The sequence below is a fragment of the Condylura cristata genome, unplaced genomic scaffold (assembly GCF_000260355.1).
Source record: "Condylura cristata isolate star-nosed mole 26May11 unplaced genomic scaffold, ConCri1.0 scaffold00009, whole genome shotgun sequence".
Taxonomy (NCBI): Eukaryota; Metazoa; Chordata; class Mammalia; order Eulipotyphla; family Talpidae; genus Condylura; species Condylura cristata.
In genome coordinates this window covers 40,268,830-40,292,853 of record NW_004567110.1, presented here as the reverse complement: position 1 = coordinate 40,292,853, position 24,024 = coordinate 40,268,830, and the positions used below count along the sequence as shown (strand labels likewise).

Here is a 24,024-nt window from a genome sequence, read left to right as displayed (position 1 = left end):
TGTTAAAGTTTACTGTGAAAATTAGAGCCAATATTATTTAATTTCTTTTCTATGGGATCTTAATAATATTTCCATTAAAACAGGTATGGCATGCCTTAGCCAACTGAACACTCATACTCAGATCTTCTGAATTTCTTTAGTTAAAGTAGTTCTATCACCACTTACTAGCCTCATAGAAATCTCTTTTCAGTCTTGTGAATTGTTCAAGATTATAAAGAGTATTCAATGTAAACATTCTATGTTCCTTTACATACATGATACAGAGAATACAAGACTATCTGATTCATCCATAGCTCTTGGCTTATGTTTTTTTCTTTCTGTTTCAGTTACAGGAAAATGATTGCTCTGTAATCTTTTGTTCTTGCTAATTTAAATATGTGTACAAGTTCCACTGGTACACAGGCCAGAGACCTCAACTTCATAATTATTTAATTAATCCTGATAAGCCTAGCATTGTTTCCAAAGAGTATAAGTGAGGCCAAGCCTATACTCTTCTCCAGTATAAATTTCCTCCATCAACCATCTTGAACTCAGTGTTTAAGATCAGGTGATCACCAGGGATCCTATCTCTCTCATGATGAATTCCCTATCATTGACCTTACACACGAAAAATTCATGCCTATATTAAAAAACCCAATATCATGGAATGTAATCTCAAAAATAAGGTCTAATGTTGTTGACCTCATTCTTTCCAGGAAGCTGTCTATGTAAATTTATTCCTCTTAGCAACTAGTGCACACTCAGGGAGGTTGAATTTGGAAAACTACATAACCATGAAGTGCTGTTAGAATCTTTTTTATTTTAAAATTATTTTGCATTTAATTTTTACATTTTTTGAATTCATTTTTTAAATTTTTACTTAGATATATTTTTATATTGTTGTTAATTTTTATACAAGTTTGATTTATCCTCTTAGGTGTAGTCCCCATAAAATTACCACCACCAAGTAATTATGAACCATCAACATAGTCTCTTGTGCTTTTCCCTCCCCTGTTTTGCTTCCTGTCCTGACTCCTCCCTGCTGAATGCCTCTGATTTTTTGCCTCCTATTTTTTTTTTCTGATCACTTGTATCATTTCCATATATTCATCTTATAAGTAAACTGTGGTATATTTTTCCTTTTCCTTTGATTTATTTCACTGAACATAATTCCTTCCAGTTCCATTCATGTTGCCACAAATGGCATGAGTTTATCTTTTTCTGATCACTGAATAGTATTTGACTGCATTTATTGTTTATATATAACATCTTTTGGATCTAGTCATGTGTTTTTGGGCATTATAGGTTGTTTCCATATCTTAGCTATTGTAAAACATGCTGCAATAAACATAGGAGAACAGGTTTACTTCAAATTAATGTCGTTGTAACCTCTGGGTAGATTACTAGGAGTGGAATTGCCTTGTCATATGGCAGCTCCATTTTTAGTAGTTTAAGGGTCCTCCATACACCTTTCTATTTTTACATTTTCAAAGGACAGATTTATTAAGAAAAAGAGAAAGAGAAACACCTGTATAGTCAAAGGTGGGCATGAGAGCGGCCTTATTTAAAAAGACAGATATAACTTGACTGAAAAACTAGAAAAAAAAGAGTGTCCACACATATCTCCTACCCTCCACACAGTTTCTCTTATTATTAATGTATTGCATTAAAGTGATACCTTTACTATAATCTATGCATCAATATCATTATATTATCTTTAACTTAATATCATAGTTTTTGTTAAGATTTACTTAAAAGTACTATAAATTTCTATGGATTTTGCAAATACAATGTATAATGTGATATATCTGTGTCACATAACATCATGCCACTGCCTTAAAGTTGCTGTGGGTACTACCTGTTCATTCTGCTCTACCCACTCCCTAACCCTTGACCACCACTAATCTTTTCACTGGCTCCAACTTTTGTCACTTCTAGAATGTGAATGTCAAATAATTGAAGTCATACATTATATAGTCCTTTGAGACTGGCTGTTTTTTTGTTTTTTGTTTTCCACACAATTTGCATTTAATATACTCTATGTCCTTCTGTGTCTTGGCAGCAATGGTGACTATTTTAGCTCTGAGCATACTTCACTGAAGGATTATAATACAGTTTATCTGTTCACTGGTTGAAGTAACTCCTGTCCTGTTGCTTCCATCTCTAATAATTCAAGTAAATAAAGTTTCGGTGAGCATGAGTGAGGACATTAGTTTTTAATTCATTTAGTCAGATATCTGTAAGCATGACTGCATGCTATGACTGTGTTAGCTTTGTAAGGAACTGCCAAACTAGTTGTTGTGTTTTATATTCCCATTGACAATAGAGTACCTGTTTTTTCCACATCTTTGCCAGTATTTTGTGTTATGTTTTGGATGTTAGTCATTCATTAGGTGTGTAGCATTATTTATTTTTAATTTTCATTTCCCTAATGACATAATCTGGAGCATTGTTTCATATCTGGCGAGGTGTATGTTTAGACTATTGTCCACTTTTTTTTTTAAAGATTTATGTATTTATTCATATAGAACTGGGGTACAGGCCAGAGATGCGAAGGGTGAGAGGATTCACCAGAGACAGAGCGGGGAGCAGAACAGGCAGATTGACAAAGTACACTGCTGAGGGGAGCAGCGGGCGGGTCAGGAGAGGTCTGCCTCGCCATGTGGATCTCCTCTGGGGCAGGCGGGAATCGAACTCATGCAGAAGTGGCTTTAGCTTCTTAGTGCTGTGCTTTAACCCGCTGCGCCACCAGAGAGGGCCCTAGACTATTGTCCACTTTTTAAAATCGGATTGTTTCTTTAGTTATTGTTCAATTTTTACTCTTCTTTGTATATTTTGCCTACACAAATCTTCCTGTCTCTTAGCAATGTCTTTCTCAGAGCACAGTCTTAAATTTCATGAAGTACATCTGCATTTTTTTCCTTCATACAGAGTACTTCTGGGTGCTGTGCCTAAATGTAATTAGTTCTGCATTATACACAATGTGCCACAGTACATCAGGATAGAGATTTCTAGTTTATGTTTGAATCAGTAGGTCCAAAGTTCATGGAAGAGGTATAAACATGAAGGTATTTGAGGCCTATCTATGGAAAGAGTGAAGTTGAATCTGTGAGGGCCTAGAAAACAGATAGACATAGAGTTAAAGACAGTGAGATTGTAAAAGCCATAACCCATTAGTCACTAGATCTTATAATGTCATTACATAATAAGGACCAATTCTTCATGCTCCTGTAATTAGATGAGTCATTCCTAGAAAGTCTTTGGCCATCTCTAGCAGCTTCATATCTTTCACTAGTCTCTGTTCTGGTGACTAAGGGTTACATAATTCAATTATGAGTCATGTTTAAGAAAAACTATTTTTTTTAAAAGATTATTTATTCATACAGAACTAGGGTACAAGGCAGAGGTGAAGGGGTGGTGAGAGCATTCACCAGAGACAGAGTGGGGAGCAGAACAGGCAGATCGATGAAGTATACTGCTGAGGGGAGCAGCGGGCTGGTCAGGAGAGATCTGCCTGCCATGTAGGTCACCTCTGGGGCTGGGGATTGAACTCGCACTGAAACAGCTGTGGCTCACTTACAGTGCTTCATCTGAACCCATTGTACCACCAGGGAGGACCCAAGAAAAATTACTTTTACGGATAATATAATATTGTATAGCCTCCAACACTAGTTAATATTGAATGTCAGAAAAAGACTGATATTTGACTCTAAACAAATTTCCAAGGAAGTAAATGTTCAAGGTAAAACAGACTTTTAGTCTATTTGAAACAAGTTCTGGATTCTCATATATTTAAAATCCATATATTATTTGTTATTCTTGAAGGTACTACTGTGCTGAATAGCTGAGGGATATAAGGATGAAGTCAACACAAGCTGTTTATATGATTCTTATAGACTAACATAAGGATATAGGGAGAACGAGGTTAAAACTTAGACAATTTTAAAATAAAATCAAGAAAATAGTCCCATTTATAGTCACACAAAAAAATGATATGTAATAGATTTAGGAATAAATTAAAAAAAATAAGTTCAAAGTTTACAGTCTGAAAATACCAAACACAGCTGAAATTAAAGATCTACATAAATGGAAAAGTCCTATCTATGGTCATTGATCAGAAACACTGTTATTCATTGTTAAAAAAATAGTATTCCCCAGATCCCTAACTTGATGTATAGATACAACAAAATTCCAACTTTTTTTATAGAAATATACAGATCCTGAAATTCACATGGAACTGCAAGGGGCCTGAAATAGCCAAAATAACCTTGAAAAAGAACAAACAGACCAAATTTCATACTTGGTGACTTCAAAATTACTCTAAAGCAACATTATCACCATTCTATAAACAGTATGGTAAAGCACAGGACAGAAAGATATGTGAATGGAATTATTGAGTGTAGAAAAACTCCCAAGCATCTATATTCAACTATTTTTTTGACAAGGGTGTCAAATCAAAACCATTCAATAGGGGGAAAAAAATAGGTTTTACTTCCCTAATAGTGCTTACTTGTTACTTTATAAGATTCTTAATTCTGAATTAATTTTCTTGAATAAATGTGCATGGGATGGGAGCCCTTCCTGCTGGCAGAAGGGGTTAATGCACAGTACTCTGAAACAGTACACAGCCACTGAAGCAGAGTTCAATCCCCGGCCAGGGAGGTTGACTCACATAGTGCAGCAGACCTCTCCTGCCCCACCTGTTGCTCCCTCAGTGGGGTATTTCAGTCAGTCTGCCTGTTCTACTCCCCACTTTGTCTCTGGTGAAGCCTCTCACCCCATGTACCTCTGACCTGTACCCCAGTTCTTGCATGCATAATTAAATAAACTTTTAAATAAATAAATAAATATGAATGAAGACAAATAACTGCTTTCTTCTTCTTCTTCCTCTTCTTTTCTCCTCCTCCTCTTTTCTTTTCTCCTTTTAATTCCTTTTCCTCCTGCCCTCCCTGTTTTTCCCTCTTCACTTCCTCCTCCTCATCCCTGTTCTCTTTTCCTCCTTTTTTTTCCTCCTCCACTCCTTCCCTGGACTATTCCTCTTCCTTCGCCTTCCCATTCTTCCTCTTTTCCTTCTTCCTATTCCTTCTGTTCCACTTTCTACTCCTCCTTTGCAATAATGTTTGATACAGAGCCTTGCACCTATTAGGGGATTGGCAGATCTTTATAAAAGGAGGAAAATAATTAACACAAGCCAATAAAGAAGAAAATAAATATAATTTTTCCCCATATTTCAAAGATTCGAGCACTATGAGAGGCCCCAGAAACAGTTCAATTTCCACAAATTATACAGAATTAGAGTTACAAAGATGTTATGAGATCCACTATCACAGTGTTGATCTAAAGCAAAGTTAGTAACAATTTAAGTCACTATACTTCAGTCATATTTTACTGAAGTACAATCTAAACAAGGGTATTTGTAATATATTTGAAAATATGTTTTTCCATGACGCAGAATACTGTTTTACTTCATCTTAAAATGGATGCTTAGGGCCCTCCCTGGTGGTGCAGCGGGTTAAAGCACAGCAATGAGAAGCTAAAGCCGCTTCCGCATGAGTTCGATTCCTGCCTGCCCCGGAGGTCACCACATGGCGCGGCAGACCTCTCCTGACCCGCCCGCTGCTCCCCTCAGCAGTGTACTTCATAGATCTGCCTGTTCTGCTCCCCACTCTGTCTCTGGTGAAGCCTCTCGCCACCCCTGAGCCTCTGGCCTGTACCCCAGTTCTGTATATACAAATAAATAAATCTTTTAAAAAAATGGATGCTTAATCATGGATTCTGAAATAAAATGGGTAACTTTAAAACAATTGCTAATAGAATTAATGATCCAGGCATTTTTTTTCTTCCACATTATTTCTGTAGTTGATCTAAATATTTTTTTAAGATTCATTTATTTTTATGCATACAGAACTGGGGCACAGGCCAGAAGGGCTGGAGGTGAGAGGATTCACCAGAGACAGAGTAGGGAGTAACTGAAATACACTGCTGAGGGGAGCAGTGGGCAGGTCAGGTGAGGTCTGCCACGCCATGTGAGTCATCTCCCTGGCCAGGGATTGAACTCATGCTGCTGTGGCTATGATAACTTCGTAGTGCTGTTCTTTAACCCATTGTGCCACCAAGGAGGGCCCTGATCTAAATATTGCATAACAAATCCTAGCACCTAATATCTACAGAGTTTAATATATGGCTTTGCAGATCTGATACAAAAGAATTCAGGTATCAGAATAAAGTCAAAGTACTAGTACCCTCTTTCCTTTTAGCATATTAATATTTTCCATATGAGGAAGTGACATGAGTAAGCTATCCAGAGGGCCTCCCAAATCACCAGCATTCTTCAAAGCAATGGAAGTCTCTGGGTGTGGCATCAAACAATTTGCTTAAATATGCTTTCAATTCATTCTAAATTATCTTATATTTATGAGCCACTGCCTCAGTTCACATCCATGAATAATTTTTACCTAAAGGAGTGAAGTTATTTCCCATTGTCTCCTTGCTTTCCATTCTAATCCACAAATTATCTACATGGCTGCCAGAAAAGTTACAAGATAAAAATCTGGTGGTGTTAATTTAGTCTTCATAAACTCATGAAATATTTACTGAAAGTTCTAGTCCTTTAGTGTTTAACAATAAACACTAAGGACAGAGATTTCTATTCTTTATCCCTTCCACACTCTTCAGTGATGTCCTGATATTGGGAAAAGGTACAAATCTTTGTATGGTGGGCACAGTACCAGTGGTCAAGTCCACTTGTAAAGAATTTTTTTCTTAAAGATTTTATTTATGTACACAAGAACTGGGGTATAGGCTAGAGATGCTTGGGGTGAGAGGATTCACAGAGAGAGTGGGAAGTAGAACAACAGATCAATTGAAATACACTGCTGTGGGGAACAGCAGGCTAGACAGGAGAGGTCACCTTGCTGGGCGGGGGCTGAACTGTTGCTGCAGTGGCTGAGGAGAGATTCACATTGCTGTGCCCTAACCTGTTGTGCCACTGGGAGGGCCCTACAAAGATTCTTACTCTCATCTTGCATCCTACTATCTAACCATACTACACCAACTGCTTTTCTCTCAGGAAAATGCAAACCCAATGAACCTCAGGTACCATTTCCTACCCCTATGATGACTGCAGATAAAAATTCCAAAAACAAATTTTTGTGATGATATGAAGAAATTCAAACCTTCATACTCGGGAGGTGGCAATGTAAAAGCGTGGCTACTTTGGATACCACTTTGATATTTCTTTGTCTGTAAAATATATAATTACCATGTGATCTAGCAATTATACTTATAAGTATCGAAAGAAAACTCCATAAAGACTTATATACTAATCTTTTAAACAGCATTAATCTTAATAGCCAAATAGTAGAAACAGCTTAAATGTCTCTTAATTGATAAATAAACAGAATGCAGTAAATACCATACAACAGAAAATTACTGATCTATAAGAAGAAATGAAGTAGATACATTGCATAATATCGATGAATCTTAAAAACATGACAAAAATGAAAGAAGCCCAACACAAAGCTTACATATGATATGATTCTATTTATATGAAAAGCTCAGAAAAAACAGATCCATAAAGACAGAATATAGATTAGTGACTAACAGGGTTTCTAGTGGTTTGGAATGAAAAGTTATTGTTAATGGTTTTCCTCACTCTTTTTTAGGTGACGGAAATGTTCTCGGCATAGATAATAGTAATGATAGCAAAACTTGTGAATCTACTAAAAGTCACTAAATTGTAATACTTGATAATATAGATTGAATTTTATCTCAATGCAAAGATAATTAACAAAGATAAAGATAAATGATGAATCATTACAAAATGCACTAGCAATTAAAGAAATGTAAAACAAAGCAAGAGTCTACCTTCTGTGTTGGCACTTTTTTTTTTAAAGATGTATTTATTTATGCTTACAGGGGTGGGGCACAGGCCAGAGGTGCAGGGGCAGTGAGAGGATTCACCAGAGACAGAGTGGGGAGCAGAACAGGCCGACTAACCAAGTACACTGCTGAGGGGAGCAGTGGGCATGTCAGGAGAGGTCTGCTGTACCATGTTGATCACCTTCAGGGTGTGGATCAAACTGATGCTAAAGTGGCTTTAGCTTCTTACTGTGGTGTTTTAACCCACTATACCACCAGGGAGAGCCTGTGTTGGCACTTTTATAAGCAAAAATACTTGATGCTGACAAGAGCGATGATCTGACTATTGCAGTAAGAAACATACTGGGTCCCTCTCTTCGAGACTATAATTTAGAGCTATGTATAAGTTAAAATGTTGATTCCATTTAGCTTAATCATCTCAATTATGGGAACATATAGTCCATATTGCAGACAATATAGAAAGAGACTTAAAACTTATTTGTTATAAACCTCATAAACCTTATTTTGATAGATATCTGAATCTTATACCTACCCTCTGCTTTCTTTGGAATGCTATGTAAATAGTTCATATAATTTCTATTTTCGTGTCTACAGCTTGATTCTAGCTTTTTGATCTGCTTTGTATGATTTGTTTTCATCATATCTGTTCAGTTCACAGTCTTTTTTTCCTACAGTTCAACCAAACCAGTCACCATCTTCACATTTCTTGTACCTCTCTGTGATTATGTTTTCATTGCAACTAGACGCTATTATCTAATTTGCCTTGTAATAATGGGGGCATTGTCTGAAACTCTATTTCTTGGGTTTAAGTTCTAGCTTGCCAGTTGCCAGTGATGTGATTTGAGTCTCAGTTTTTGTTTTTGTTTTTTTGTTTGTTTGTTTTAAGATTTATTTATCTATACTGGGGTACAGGCCAGAGGTGTGGTGGGTGAGAAGATTCACCAGAGACAGAGTGGGGAACAAAATAGGCAGATGTACTGAAGTACACTGCTGAGGGGAGCAGTAGGCTGTTCAGGGGATGTCTACCATGCCATGTGGGTCAGCTTCCTGGCCAGGGATCAAACTCCTGCTGCAGTAGCTTCTGAGAGCTCCATAATGGGGTGTTTTAACCCGTTGCACCACCAGGGAGAGCCTGAGTCGCAGTTTTTTTAATTATTTAGCTATTATAAGAATTATATAAATCAATATATGGAAAGTGCTTAGAGCAGTTGGTATTTAGTGATCCATAAATTTGTGTTATCCATTGTTTTTTGTTATTATATCCTTATAGAGATATTGTAATATCTCTACTCATATATAGATATATGAAATTGTACTGCTGTCATTTTGTATTATACTGGTATGTGAATCCCTCATTCTTATAGATTATAGAAGAGCAAAGGTTATTATTTATTTTTATATGTTCCAAATTGCAAATAGAAAATGTTCACAAATTTGTATTTTAATTAAATGTTATCCTTATGATTAGATTACTGTTCATTTTTGGTGATGTTTCAAGTAAAGCCTAAATACCATGAAATTAAGATGATCCATGGTCTTGCTATACCATTTTGATCTACTGAAAACTTCTGCTTCTAGTGATGTCAAAGTAGAGCCCACAAAGGGAAATCCACAGCAGTATGGGAGGAAAATTTTATGAATTATATCTACATTTAATTTTACTTTATCCGGTGTAAATTTTCAGTTTTTGTATGCATCATTATTAATACATCAAAATTACCATGAAAATGCTAGATATGTAAATAAATGACAAATGACAAGTGTAGATTCAAAAATTGTTTTCTAAAGGGGTGTTCTATTTAAAAATTCTGAAGATCAGCCTGTATCTACACATTATCTATGAGCTAAGGCCGAGCTGATCCCCTCAACTCCTCAAAACCATTTCTATTTCTTTATTTCCAAGCCTGCTTCACAACCAGTCTGTTCTTTTGTAATGACTGTTTGTCAGCCTCTCTTCCTTCTTGTCAAGTTGCAACTTGCATTTTCAAACCAAGGCTTAAGTATCACCAAAGGTAAGCTACTATAAAAATTGTGTCTATCCTCATATACATATCCACTCCACCTCACAAAAGGGTTACCCACAAATAACTGGCATACAGCTGGCTTAAACAAATGTTTGTTGAGTGGTAAGTTAACACAGAGATTGTTGGTAAGTTAACACAGAGATTGTTAGTGGGAAGTTTTGATTAACAGCAGGAGCTCAGATCCTGGCTCTATCACCTACAAACTGGACAAACCCAAGCCTGCCTTTGTGCAATGAAATATTTCAGTCAATGTGTCTGTTCTGCTCCCCACTCTGTCTCTGGTAAATCCTCTCCCCCCACCCCCACTTCTGGCCTGTACCTCTGTTCTTGTGTGTATAAGTAAATAAATCTTAAAAGTAAAATTTTAAAAAATCTTTAAAAAAAGAGGGCTCTTTAATAAGGGTGCTGTGAAGGTTGAACTAGTTTCCTGAAAATCACCTAGTATATAACAAGAACTTCATAAATGTTAGCATTAAGGTCTCCCTAAAATATAAGCACATGTTTGCAAAGCATCTAATACACACTGAGTGAATATGGAAATAAACCTCTGCCAGTCAGTCATTTTGATAGAAACAATCCTTTGTGACTTTCCTTCTCCTTACTGCAAATGTATCCCTGCATGCTGACACACAACTTTCTTGACACTACCAGAGCATTATTACTATTCTCTTGGATTGATGTGATCCTGCTCCTTCCTGTTATTGAATTAATCTCGAGTAGTTGTGATTTGCTGTGTTTGCATAGTACCACTGTGGTGGCTTCTGTTTTTGTTGCTCCTGTGCATTTTAATGAGATAAATTGATCTTTACAGAAAAATTGTGCTATGAAACTGGTAACTAAAACTTGCCCTCTTTTGTGTTGCCAGTAACATTTTTTTTTGCAGAATTTTGCACACATATGGTTATTGACACTCATTGTAGAGCTAATGTCTTTTTATTCACTGATCAGGTGACATTAAATTTCAAAAAAAATCATTATTTTGACCCCAAAAGATTAGTTTGGTAGCATTTTTAATGCAAGAAACTTAAAATATGTATGAAATGTAAAATGGGGGCATTTACTCTTTACTGTGCACTTATTTTCCTAGTCAGTGGGGCAAAATCAACAGATTTTCATGGTACAATGTCCAATATTATCTTGAATTTCCAATATACTACCAAGAGGTAGAACACAGAGTTGTGACTTCAGTGTTAGTGTGTAGAGAGCCAATGGAATGGAAGAACAAGGCAGATTAGACAATTTCTCCCACGTTATAAATATTTATGAGTTTTCCTTTACCATTCGTGATTTTAAGGACTTACTATTATAAAAAAATATATAATGAGAAAATTTTTAAACTAAAACAAATAACTTTTATAGTTGGCTTTGTAGAAAATCACAAAGAATCATTATCATTACTTCCTTCCTAGAACTAGTAATCAATTATCAGTTATAGGGTACAAGGTAAATATACAAAAATAATTTGCTTTTCTGTGTACTAGCAGTGAACAATTGGAATTTAAATTTAAAATACACCATTTATATTTGTATCAAAAATAAGAAATACTTAAGCCTACGTCTAGAATTTATGAAATGAAATAAGGAAATAAGGAAAATTACAAAACATTGATGAAAAGAAATCAGGGAAAATCTAAATCAATGGAAAGATATTCCATAATCATGGATATTAAGATTCAATATTTTGAAGATGTCAACTAAGATGTTAATTTGGGTACTTTGCCCAAGAAGATATGCAGATGTCAATAGATAAATGAATAGATACTGAACAACACATGTCAATAAGAGTTGCACATTTAAACAATGAGATTTAATGGTATGCTAATGAGAATGACCAAAACTCAAAATACTAAAATACTGAATGCTAGAGGCCATAAGGCATCAGGAACACTCAGTCACTATTGATGAAAATATAAAATGGTACAGTCACTTTGGAAGACAATTGGTATGTTTAATACAAATTTAAACATAGTATCTGACTATGGAATCTAGAATTATATTGCTACACATTTACCCAAGTAAGTTAAGTATATATGCCTAAACAAATCCTTCACATGAATATTCATAGAAGCTTTATTTATAATTGCCAAAAATCAGAGTCATCCAACCTTCAGTGAATGTGATACATTCACTCAATGGACTATTGTTTGCAATAAAAAGAAATGAGCTATCAAGTCACAAAAATTCAGTGAGGAAACTTACATACAACTTGTCAAAAAAAAAAAACTACATAATACAGGATTCCAACTATATGACATTCCAGAAAAGTAAAAAATAAAGAGATCATAACTAGATTAGTGGTTGCTATGGGATCAGGGGGAGGGAGAAAGACTTACAAAGAGAAATAGTGGGTATATGCCATGATACTCTGTCAAACCTCAGAGAACTTTACAGAGTGAACCCTAATGTTATTTACAGCCTTTAATTAATAATTATATATTAATATTGGATCATCAGTTGTAACACATGTACCACAAAATGCATGATACTAATAACAGGGAAAATGGCAGATGGAAATCAGGTATGTGGGAATACTCTACTTTCTCCGAACTTTTCTGTAAAACTAAACTGCTTTAAAAAAGAAAATCTGTGAATTAAAAGAATACAGCAAATAAAAAAATTAGCTTACAGAAAGTTACATATAAATACACATGTATAAATATACATATAGGCACACATATGTATATATGCACATTCTGATAAAATAATTACACATCTATTTTCATAATAATTTTAAAATGTTTTTTCCTCTACTCTAAAGCTTTTATAGGAATTGTCAACAGGAGGTGAGGTAGTGCAGTTATATTAAATTATAAATTATAAAAATTTGTTAATGAAGGAAACTGGACTGAAATGAATAGGAAAGACTTATTTTTAAAAAATATAATATATAGTAACCATAAAATTGTATAGTTATTAGTTTATTAAATTTTATTCTTTAACTATTATACCTTCTTTTCAAGGAATATAGATGGCTAATTGAACAAAAATCTGCATACCAACAGTACATATCAATTTTTCCTAAAAGTTAAAATGTAAGGACAACTAAACAAGAACATACCAAGTAATTGATGCTGATCATTAGAACATTCTCATATTCTTTGCCTTCTTTACCATCAATTTCACAATCAGATGATGCTACTGGCAATAGTACAAGGATCAGGGGTGGAATTCCAAAGATATACCTAAAAGAAACTAAATTCAACAGTAAGTAAGAGTAAGCTAAATGTCACACATAATGTTATATTTGATTGTGATATTCAATTGACCTGATCACTTGTTTCTCATATTTAAAAAGTGTATCCCAGTTTTGGGGGACTGTAGGAGGAACCCTAAATATGCATAGTATGCTATGAGCAAAGTGGGGCAACATTTTAGTTTCGATCTCTTTTCACCTGGAAGTTATTCTTTGGGAAAGTGCAGCCCAAATATAATGAGAGTAGATTATCCATCCTTCAGAAAATCATCTCTGGTATAAATATGATTTATTCAATTTTTATATCTACAGGTAAAAGGGTAAGTAGTCTAAAGTTTTATGTCCTGTGATTATATATTTATGTAAAGGTTGATGGACATCCAAATGTCCAGTCCCTCCTGGAAGTAGTATTGCAAGTTGATCTCATAGTATACAGCACTCTGCTATTTCTCTTTTATAACAGAGCTTAAAGGTTGACTCTTTCCAGAATTTTGACAGTTATGTCAAAGTTGGCATCTATACTTTGAGATTCCTTATCCTATCTTATCAATATTTTCAGTTTCTGCGTGCCCAGGGACTTCTTCAAATACTGTTTTATCTAGCGTCTTGTTAAAAAAAATGTGAATTCAGACCTATTTAACTAATAACTTATATTTGTTATTGATAAACTTCCCCATTTAGAAGCAACTGTCAAGTAAAAAGGAATGAAGTGGGCCCTCCCTGGTGGTGCAGCAGGGTAAAGCACAGCACTAAGAAACTAAAGCCACTTCCACATGAGTTCGATTCCCGCCTGCCCCAGAGGAGATCCACATGGCGAGGCAGACCTCTCCTGACCCGCCCGCTGCTCCCCTCAGCAGTGTACTTAGTCCATCTGTCTGTTCTGCTCCCCACTCTGTCTCTGGTGAAGCCTCTCGCTGCCCCTGCACCTCTGACCTGTACCCCAGTTCTGTATGCATAAATAAATAAATCTTTAAAAAAAAAAAAGGAATGAAGTTATCAATGATATAATTTGTGGCAGCAATAATACATTGTATCGAAAACCAGTGATGCTCACAGAAGCTAAAATTTGTTTATATTGAGACCTATTTTTTATGAGCCTGCCATAGTGGCATCTTTGCATTTTTCTAAAAACTCTTGAGTATGTCAGCAATATATTTCCTATAATTTCCCAAATGCACCTTAACTGTCTGAGTGCAAGGTATGTCTCAGGTGTGCCTTCTCTGATTAAGAATCTGAATACCACTCCTTGTAACCAAGGAACTAATATTGTTACAATGACCTAAAGACTGTTAAGTATATCAAAAGTTCCCAGTAACAGTGTCACTTAATATATTATTATCTGTCATATAAAAACCAATAATAGCACTCCCCCAAATAGAATGTGCTGTTAGTGGCCTATACTTTTATAAATTCAGAAACAAGCTGGGTAACATATATGGGAATAAACATAAATCCTATAGCTCATTTGCATATGTCACTGGCACTTGGAAGGTAAGAGAAATGAAAATCCAAGTCTGAGACATCGAATCTATGCATAACTCTGCTACTAAATATCTTTGTGTATGGTGAGCAAGACTTCATTTAGGCGATGAATAATCATTATGATGCTGGTTGCCTTTAATTTAATTGAGTACCTACCACTTGCCAGACATAGGTGCCCAATACCTACCATTTCTTTTCTTTTTTTTTTTCAAAGATTTATTTATTTATGCATACAGGGCTGGGATACAGGACAGAGGTGAAGGGGCAGTGAGAGGATTCACCAAAGACAGAGTGGTAAGCAGAACATGCCAACTGATAAAGTACACTGCTGAGGGGAGCAGCGGGTGGGTCAGGAGAGGTCTGCCGCACCATGTGTGTCACCTGTTGGCCAGGGATAGAACCCATGCTGGAGTGGCTTTAGCTTCTTAGTGCTGTGCTTTAATCTGCTGCACCACCAGGGAGGGCCCTAATACCTATCATTTCTAAAATCAAGAGTCCTGCAAGTTAATGACTTTTTAAAAAAAATATGTAAGGTGGTTTGCCATCTATATATATATATATATAGCTGGTAAACCATATGCATACAAGAACTGGTGTAGGGGTGTAGGCCAAAGGTGTAGCAGTGTGAGCAGATTCACCAGAGACATAGTGGGGAGCTGGGGAGCAGAACAAGCAGATTGACTGAAATGCAGTGCTGAGGGGAGCAGTGGGTGAGACAGGAAAGGTTGCTGCACCATATATGTGCGTTAGCTCCTGGCTGGGGATCAAACTCATGCCTCAGTTTCAGTGGCTGATAGCACTGAGACTTTAAACCCTGTACCACCAAGGTGGCCCTGCAAGTTAGTAACTTTACAAAGTGATAGTACCAGGTATATATTCGAACCTGAGTTTTCTTCCTCACCAGCATTAGATCAAAAACCCATAATCTTTTAATAATATGGAATCACATTTTCCTTACAATAAAAAACCTCTTCTCTATAATATGCAGGTCTGCCTCTCTGTTGTACTACATACAGTTCCTTCATCCTGAAGATCCTCAGAGATCAACTGCTAATTACTTACTAGGTTGTAACTTTGTATCAGTTTTGTGTATATTATATAAAAGCAAGCATTATATATTGTCATTGTATAGATGTTTAACTGTGTCTATACTGGGAGGAGATTACTAAGAAAGAGTTACACAGGATATAATTTGAAATGAACTTTACAGATGATATAATAAAATAAATAAAATACTGGAATGAAAGAGAGACATTCTTACATAACATAGATGCTATTCCCAAGATTCATCATTTATCTTTTATTAAAGGAAGTTAATTTCCTACGAGCACTATCTGATGTGTCCTCTTCACCCCATTTTTCTGTAATTATTCTCAAAATTCAAATCAACCCATTCAATGGATGACATTGTATCAATATTTTCAAATGATAATGGAAAATTCAGTCTTCTTTGTGTGTATCACAACTAGTTTCTCAATCCTAAAACATACTTTGTCTTGCCTTTAAGGAATGTCTTCTGTTGCCATCAATGCTGCTAAATGAGCTAACTCAGGCTAGACAAAGACAATGCAAAGTACAAAAGGTTTGGCATAGGAGACTCAGGGTTTCTATATTGGTATGAGATATGTGACTGAATGAATAACAGAGAATCTTTTAAACTTCACATAGCAGATTAATGAAATGAAAACTTATTTTCCCTTCTAGTTCTTAAGTTCCTCAATCCTAAGATTCTACCAGTACAGATATACATATATACTTTAAAAAAATATGTAAGATGGTTTACCAGCTATATATATATATATATATATATATATATATATATACACACATATATATAAATGTATAAAATATATGTATATACATTATATAATACATATGTAATAGTTATACAACTACAAATAGCAAATATACCCAATTACAACATGCAGTAATTGTTTAGATTTGAAACAACCTCAAAGACAAGCCGCCAAGACCGAGGACTCACATCTCATAGGTTCCTAGATTACTCGTTAACAACTTGTAATTTGGTCAGTGATTGCAATCTTTCCTCCATAACACATTGAGAGTAGCATGTTAGTATTGCCAAGTTTGAGTGAGCCTTTGACATTGTTAACACAATGAGAAAAGACTCTGCATTTAGTTTGGTTTCAGATTATACATAGACATCTACCCTTCCCCCACCCTGAACTTTTCATTAGATTACAGAGAAGACAAACCATAAAGATGGACTTGTCTTTATATCTCCTGAAGGGATTGAAACTGGAGAATTTGTTTTCAGTGGGGATTTTGGTTAAACCAGAATGATGACTGTTCAAAAAATTCTTGTTGGTTTTTTACTTTAAGCCAAATAATACATTCAGTTCTCAGCTGTGTAAGTTATGGGGTCAAAGTGAACATAAATAAATTAGTTTTCATAGTCCCTCAAATCCAATCATTCACTAATTGTTAAGTTCAATAAGTGTTTATTCAATGTTTATTATAAACATTACATATATCTATTTTCACTGGGAATTTAAAAATATAAATATGATCAGAATGATTTCAGGATAGATTGGAAGACATTATACGAATGTATAAAATGTGTCTTTAACATGAACAGTAGGCACAGCGAATGGATGAATGAAGAAAAAGCCAAATTAATAAAAGTAGAAAATATCCATTTGTTGTATGGAAATCAGCTTTTAAAAATTACAAACAGAAGTCTGATTATGCCCACATAAATGAATCAAACATTTTTCACAACCAATATTAAGTGTGAACCATAAATTATACCATGGTAAACACTTAAATATATTTTGGCAGTTGTCTTATAATATTGTGTACAATATTTCATTTAATCTCATAGACTTTACGAGGTAACTACTACCAATTATTCACAATTTTGCAGATGGAGAGTGAGTCTAGGACTCAAAGAAATTTCTTTCACATATAAAATGGGTCTAGTAAAGCCAAGAATCAATTCCATATCTGTTGGATTTAAGAGTCTAGAAACTCAGGTTTTAGTCACTGAACTACATTGCTTTCTAAAAAAATAACTGTGTATGTGTTATCAAGGGGAATGAACAAAATTTCCCACTAAAGTGAACTTCACTCAACTATTTCCTGGCCAAGCTCTGAAACACTGAATTATACACTTATTCATTTTTTTTAAAAAAAAACTGCTTTTATTACACTCACTAGGTTGTATGTTGAAGACCAGGAAAAAAAATCTCATGTGAACATCACAAATAAGTGACATATATATGCCATACAATGAAACACATTTTCCATTTTAAACTGTTTAAGCATTGATGTCATATTATGTGTAAATCTCCTTTAAACCTATTCAGACTTCCTAATCTTTTTCAGTTATCTATTTTTATTATTCTGTTTTTTTCAGTCCTGAATTATGATTAAATTCCCTAAACCAGAAACCACAGTTGACGGTCATTTAGTAGATCCTCAACTAGGATCTATTCCCAAAAGAAGTGGAAAAGAATAAAAATAGAGAGCAACTAGTGAAATATTTTTGGAACAAAATGCAGAAACCCATTCATTATAATAACCATTACTAGAAGTTTAGAGTTCTTATCTCTCTCTTTCTCTCTCTCTCTATAAATATGTATGTATAACTGATACCAATTCACAAACTGTGGCACACAGTTACCAGGGATATACTTCAAGAAGTGACCTTGTTAACAATATTCCCTTTAGCTTTCTTTTTTTATTTTACAACTCCATTTTAGATCAGAGGTAATGCAAGGATTAAACCTGGAGCTATCCAGGCAGCAAGGTAGAGAGATGGGCTTTGTTAGAAAAGCACAATATGTAATTCTGTATTAAACTCCTGGAGGAGCCCATTGTAAATCTTCCATAATTGCTCCCATACTCTATATCCCCCTTTTATTTTACTCACTAGTTATTTAAATTCTTGTTTCTATTTAAATTCTTGTTTCTTTAACAAGAATTTAGATCAGAACAGAATTTAGATCAGAACACCCCTGATCTAAAGGTGTCTCCAGGAAAGTTCTCAGAGCAGGTGTCAAAGGCAAAGTCAGCTCTCTTCCTGCACCCTCCCTCACCTTCTTTGGCTTGAAGTATTGAGGAAACATCCCCATTACTCTCAGCAGATCTTCTCCGCTCACATCTCTTTCCCCTCTTCTTTCTTCCACTAAAATTTCGGCTCTTTGCATTGGCAACATCGCTGCCAACAAAGTCTAACTGGCCTCAAGTATGTCCTTGTCCATTTTAAGTTCATATTCCGCACAAATAAAATATATTAGATCTTCGAAGTATCTAGAATGTAGAGTTAAGTCTGTCTGTTCCTGCCTTCATCAGGAAAACAACAACAAATCCCCAACAACCCAGACTGGCTTTTCTTGGTGCCAGTCGGAGGACGTGGGTTCCCAGCTAAAAGAGAAGGTACAGCCCCAGTCGGAAACTCCGTCTCACTGAGGGGGATAAAAGGGGTTTTCCAAAGACCTGTCCCTTAGTGTTAAAAGCACGTCCCGTGGGAGCTTCGCTTTCACTTCTCTAGGGAGTTGGGAGCCGCATTATCACCCGGCGTCTGTAAGTAACTTGGGGCGGCCGGGGGAACGGGGAGGTGGGTTGGGCGCGGGGATGACAGAGGGCAACTCTGGCTGGGGAAGAGTGACAGAGACTGGGTTTCGGGCTGCCAACGCCGAGCGGCGCGGAGGCTGCAGCACTCGGTCTCGCGACCGACAGCCGAAACTGGGATTGCCTGCAGCCGCCTGCCAGGAGCGGCAGCCCCAGGTGCAACGGGCGATCAGCCAGGCTACTGCGGGGCGGCTGAAGGCTGCCCGTGGGAGAACCAGTGCTCTCCGCAGTCCAAAGTGCAAGGCCGGGCTGTTCCGGGACGCGCCGGGTCGCGGGGCCCCGCTGCGCGTCCCGGAGTCCCCCGGCGTGCCGGGCGCGCGAACTTGTGCGCCCGGGAGAGGAGCGCTTACCATGGAACATGGTCTGCGGGAGGCGGGCGTGGTCATGATGACCGCAACAGCAGCAGGAGCGAGCTCTCACCGCCCATAGTCACTCCCAGGACCCTGGTCTTCCGCGGAGTTGCCCGGTCTGTGCTGGGTAGGGCAGTCTCTGCAGCTGGCTCTTTTCACCCACGCCGCGCCTGATGTTTCATCCATCCCAAGGGGGGCGGCACACACCACGGCCCGGCTCTGCGCTTTGCCTTTCCCAGAACTTCCGTAGGATCTGCCGGCTGTGTACTTTCAGTTTCTACTTTGCGCTTGGTCGCAGGTTCGATCGCTGGGTTCATCAAGGGGGCGCCTTCACCGCCCCCCTCCACTCCACCGTCCAAGCACCTGCCTTCTCCCTTAGGGCTTCCTGTGCAGCTGCACCTGAACCAGAGGAGGGCGCGAATTTCCAAAGCACTGCGGAAGAAAGGAACGGGTCTCCTGAATCAAAGCAATTGGAAGCAAAAGATTTTCCAGATGACCTCTAGCCCCCTTGGCAAAGCTAGGCCACTAAAAGTATCGGTTGCTAATGTGTCCACGGAGGCCACAGATGTGTAGGGCGAAAACTGGGCTATAGCTAACACACGCCATGGAGGAGGCGTCGCAGCTTTCGCCGCGGATGTGGCGGAGGATGCCAAGATGTCTTGCAAAAAAAAAAAAAGGAAGTACAAAATGATTTAGAGGTCACGCCCTCAGTCCTTCCAACCTCTGTGAGCAGTCTCTTTCTGCTCTTTTAAACATGTACCTGCTCAGGTGAGACCTCAAAGAAAAATAAACTTGTGGGTCCATCTCATGTGGGAAGTGGTGTTTTGGACCCCAAAACTAAAGCCCAAATTAAGTGGGAGAAATTTTAATTAATAATAGTTAATAATTATGGCTTCCGTGAGCACATTTATCTGAATTAGTTAATAAATCTTACCCATTTGGCTAGTGACTGAGGAGTTATTTTTTTTCTAGGACTTCCTGAATGATTTATGTATTTCCTGATTTAGTTTGGTTTCTAAATTCTTCAAAAACCCTATTTAAGTAAAGATGGATAATGTAAAATAATAACAATGAATAACAATAGCTATTATTTACCTAGCCTTTGGTCAGTTAGTATTGTGCTACGCATTTTACATATATAATGTCATGCAGTAACTTCTGAGGTAGGCCGTTTTCTTGTCTGTCTTTTAAATGTGAGATCTGAGACCTGGAGTTCACTTGGTGGTTTAGCAACAGAGCTTGGACACAAACCTGCTATATTCTGGCTCTAGAGTCGGGCTTGGAAATCCTGTGTGGGAAGTCCTTGTGGATCATGCAACATTGTAGAAATTGATGCCAGGAGTAAAATAACTAGGGTGTCCTTTGGTTGTAACTTTGGCCCAATGCAGGAATCTCAGACAAGGTTTCTGGAGTTTGTAACTTCTAAATTGAGAAGGGTTAGCAGGAACTAACCCTAGGCATGATGAAGAGCTTTCCAGACTCTCTTAGTGTGAACAAAAATAAAGAAGATAAAGAGGATAGGGTAGAGAAAAAGGAAGAGCATAGCAATGAAGTGGCGTGAGACACAGTTTGCTGGAGCCTGAAACTTGGAACTCTGATTCCTCTTTTAGGCTCATTCCCACATCCTGTCCATAGGCAAGTTCTGTCAACTCTACCTCAAAAATAAATCTTGACTGGAATGTGTCCACTGTATGTATTGCTAGTCAGCCAGCCTTTAAAAACTTGCTGTCTAAGGGATCTTCGAGCTTTCACTGTTGCCCACAACTCCTTCATTCCTCTTAAACACATTTATATTTGCAACCCCTATGACCACACTCTGGCACCTCTCCTCTGCGTGACAGGTCTTCCAAGGTGCTGTGTGAACTGCACCCTCTTGCCCTCTCTCTCTGGCCATCACCTCACCACACTCCAGATACATTGGCCTTTCTCTTTGTTGTGTCCAACCAAGCTTACTTCTACTTCCAACAGTATCTAGCACACGGGCATTCAGAGTATTGCTAAAGGACAGATGGAGAGAGAACAATTGAGGCAGAACGCGTGAATGAGAATATATGAGAAAGAGAGACAGTATCTGAAGGCAAAACAAACAGAAGAAAAGGGGAAGAAAATGAGGGAAGTAAGTAAGAGCAGGGGTCAGAATACTGTGGGGAAAACCTAGTATTTCCATTTGACTGGAACATAAAGAAGGATGAGGAGTAGAGAAACTAGCATGATTTTTAAAAATGACTTCTGTAACTAAAAACAGCTAGACTGGTGACTTATTTAAAGTCCCTGAAATCAGCTTGGGATGTGTCTTTGTACATATCCTGCATGTTAAAAAAAAAAATTAAAAAAACTTCAGGAACAGAAATACAGAAATAAGGCCATCCATCAGTCAATAATCGTTCAAGAGGAAATGTGTCTTCCTTTTTTAAAACAATCGCCATAAAACCTGATAAAATAGGACTTGTACATAAAAGCACTTTCAGAAGCATGATAGGAGATTACTCAGAACTTTAGGAGAGGAGAGGCAAATTCCTTCCTGATCTCTGAACCCTATTGAAAACCCAAATTAGAAGAATCTTCTTGAAGAAAATATCCACGAAGCTACTTGGAGTGTATTGTTACATGAAAATGAGCCTATTCTATGAAAAGAATTAATAGCATTTGGAAAAAAACCCCAAAATAAAGTCTCTAAAAAATGATTGTTATTTTGGTAAACTGAACATTGTTTTTCTTAAGACAGATGGACAGGATAAAATAATAAGTTTTAATTTTTTATTTCATAATGTTTTATGACTAGAGAAATAGAGTGGATTTTATTATCTTCACTCATAGATTCAATGACATGCAAAAAATCAAGATGCAAAGAAAACAGTATATACATTTGATGAATAGTTATACCTCAAAACACTGCTGATTAATATAATGTAATAGAAGACATGGAAATGAACATGTCAACTTAAAGAAGGAATAGTAGAAGGGTAACTGATTTTTTAAATTATTTTGATTGTGGTTACATGGTTTACATTCTTGTTTGTGTTTTAGAAATATAGGTTCTCCCTTTTTTAGGTGTTAACACCCACATCCACCACCAAAACACCCACAGGCTTTTGTGTTCCCTCCCCACTTTGTTCCCTGCCTTCCCCCTTCCTCTCTGGCAGGGGGAGACACTACAATCAGCTTTCTTAGGTTAGTTCCTAGTTTGGCTTTATCTGACCTTTAATATGGTTTCTATCTTAATCTCTATGTATGTTTGACACTATTCAGTAATTGTCTTTCTCCTCTGATTTAATTCACTTAATATAACGCAGTTCAGCTCCACAAATGGCAAGATTTTGTCATTTTGATAGGTAAGTAGTATTCCACTGTGTAGCTATACCACATCTTACTGAGCCCCTCATCTGTTTTTTGTTTTTGTTTTTGTTTTTTTCCATTTAGGTTTGCTCCATATTTGGTTATTGTAAATAATGCTGCAATGAACATGAAATGTGGAGACGTTTCCTTTTGAAATAGTGTTTTTATATTTCTGGGTAGATACTCAGGAGTGGAATTGCTGGGTTATATGAAAGATCCTATTTGAGAAACCACCATAATATTTTTCCAGAGGGGCTGAACCACTTTACATTCCCCCCAACAGTGTAGCAGTGTTCCTTTTATTTCCACACTCTCCACAACATGCACTGTTTCTGATCTTTTTGATATGGGCCATTCTCACAGGTGTGAGGTTGTGTCATATTGTGATGTGAATTTGCATTTCCCCGAAGATAAGTGATGATGAAATTTTTTCATGGGCCTGTTGGCCTTTTGTATATCTTTTTTGGAGAAGTGCCTGTTTAACTCTTCTGCCAATTTTTGATTGGGTTCTTTGTTTTCTTTTTGTTGAGTTATATAAGGTCTCTGTACATCTTTGATATCAGCCCCTTGTCAATTGAATCATGTGTAAATATTTTCTCCCAATGCAATGAAGTGTCATTTTGTTTTATTGGTACAGAAACTTTAAGTTTGACATAGTCCCACTTATTTATATTCCCTTTTCCTTGCTGGTGGAGATGAATCCACAAAGATATTTCTGAAACCTATGTCATGGAGTGTTTTGCCTATGTTTTCTTACATGATTTCATAGTTTCAGGCCTTATATACAAGTCTTTTATCTGTTATGAGTTGATTTTTTTTTTTTTAGTATGGTATGAAAAAGTGGTTTACTTTCATTCTTTTGCATGTGAGTGTCCAATTTTCTTAGCATCACTTATTGAAGAAGCTTTTTTGGTTCTAGATTTTTTTTATCTCTTCTATTATTGTTTACAGGTGTATTGAAGTTATTTTCCTATTTAAAATGTCAATTTGAACCTATTATTTACTAATTTTATTTCTTAAGACATATGTTTGTTTTTCTCTGATTTATTTTTTTGTATTTTTTTCATCAGTTTACCTGCATTTTTCTGGACACTTCAATAATTCTATTCATATGTCTTTTTGTTCTGTTCACTGGAAAAACAGGTTTAAGCGTGTGTCCTATAATTCTAAATCAGATTGGTTC

The 24,024-nt window shown here is 36.7% G+C and overlaps 1 protein-coding gene across 2 annotated transcripts in view; it reads right to left on the bottom strand.

Moving 5' to 3' along the window:
- Positions 1-20,067, bottom strand: part of IL7 (interleukin 7) — a 39,755-nt gene extending 19,688 nt beyond the window's left edge. For both annotated transcript variants that reach the window (XM_004680022.2, XM_012722929.1), the window contains exons 1-2: positions 19,506-20,067; positions 12,943-13,076 (exon numbers count right to left, since the gene is read on the bottom strand). In XM_004680022.2, the coding sequence (XP_004680079.1) occupies positions 12,943-13,076; positions 19,506-19,515 (144 nt within the window). In that variant the 5' untranslated portion in view covers positions 19,516-20,067. The remainder of the gene's footprint in view (positions 1-12,942; positions 13,077-19,505) is intronic.
- Positions 20,068-24,024: the final 3,957 nt, after the last annotated feature.